This window comes from Notamacropus eugenii, chromosome 2, assembly GCF_028372415.1.
Source record: "Notamacropus eugenii isolate mMacEug1 chromosome 2, mMacEug1.pri_v2, whole genome shotgun sequence".
NCBI classification, from domain to species: domain Eukaryota; kingdom Metazoa; phylum Chordata; class Mammalia; order Diprotodontia; family Macropodidae; genus Notamacropus; species Notamacropus eugenii.
The window spans coordinates 75,163,735-75,164,260 of record NC_092873.1 but is presented as its reverse complement, the minus strand read 5'-3'; the positions used below and the strand labels follow the sequence as shown (position 1 = coordinate 75,164,260).

General features: G+C 58.9%; 1 protein-coding gene across 1 annotated transcript; it reads right to left on the bottom strand.

Moving 5' to 3' along the window:
• Window positions 1-19: 19 nt before the first annotated feature.
• On the bottom strand, window positions 20-526 carry LOC140525549 (histone H2B type 2-E). Its single transcript, XM_072641048.1, has one exon. It carries the CDS (start codon window positions 459-461, stop codon window positions 81-83), a length of 381 nt encoding a protein of 126 aa, XP_072497149.1. The 5' UTR covers window positions 462-526; the 3' UTR covers window positions 20-80.

Genomic DNA, 526 nt, shown 5'->3' with positions numbered 1-526 from the left:
ACTCTTTTGTTTGAGAATATGGGTGGCTCTTAAAAGAGCCCTTGGGGTTAAAGGTTTTGAGGTCCTCGCTGGCAAGTACTCTACTTGGAGCTGGTGTACTTGGTGACGGCCTTGGTGCCCTCGGACACGGCGTGCTTGGCCAGCTCCCCGGGCAGCAGCAGGCGCACGGCCGTCTGGATCTCCCGGGACGTGATGGTGGAGCGCTTGTTGTAATGCGCCAGGCGGGACGCCTCGCCGGCGATGCGCTCGAAGATGTCGTTGACGAAGGAGTTCATGATGCCCATGGCCTTGGACGAGATGCCGGTGTCGGGGTGGACCTGCTTCAGCACCTTGTACACGTAGATGGAGTAGCTCTCCTTGCGGCTGCGCTTGCGCTTCTTGCCATCTTTCTTCTGCGCCTTGGTCACGGCCTTCTTGGAGCCCTTCTTCGGGGCGGGAGCGGACTTGGCGGGCTCAGGCATCTCGCAGACAGAAAAAGACCTCAACGAGCCAAAGAAGAAACCGAACGCAGCCTTAACCAAGCAGT

What these genes read in the sequence shown, in the direction of transcription:
- LOC140525549 (XM_072641048.1), bottom strand. Translation starts at nt 461, where the DNA reads ATGCCTGAGCCCGCCAAGTCCGCTCCCGCCCCGAAGAAGGGCTCCAAG.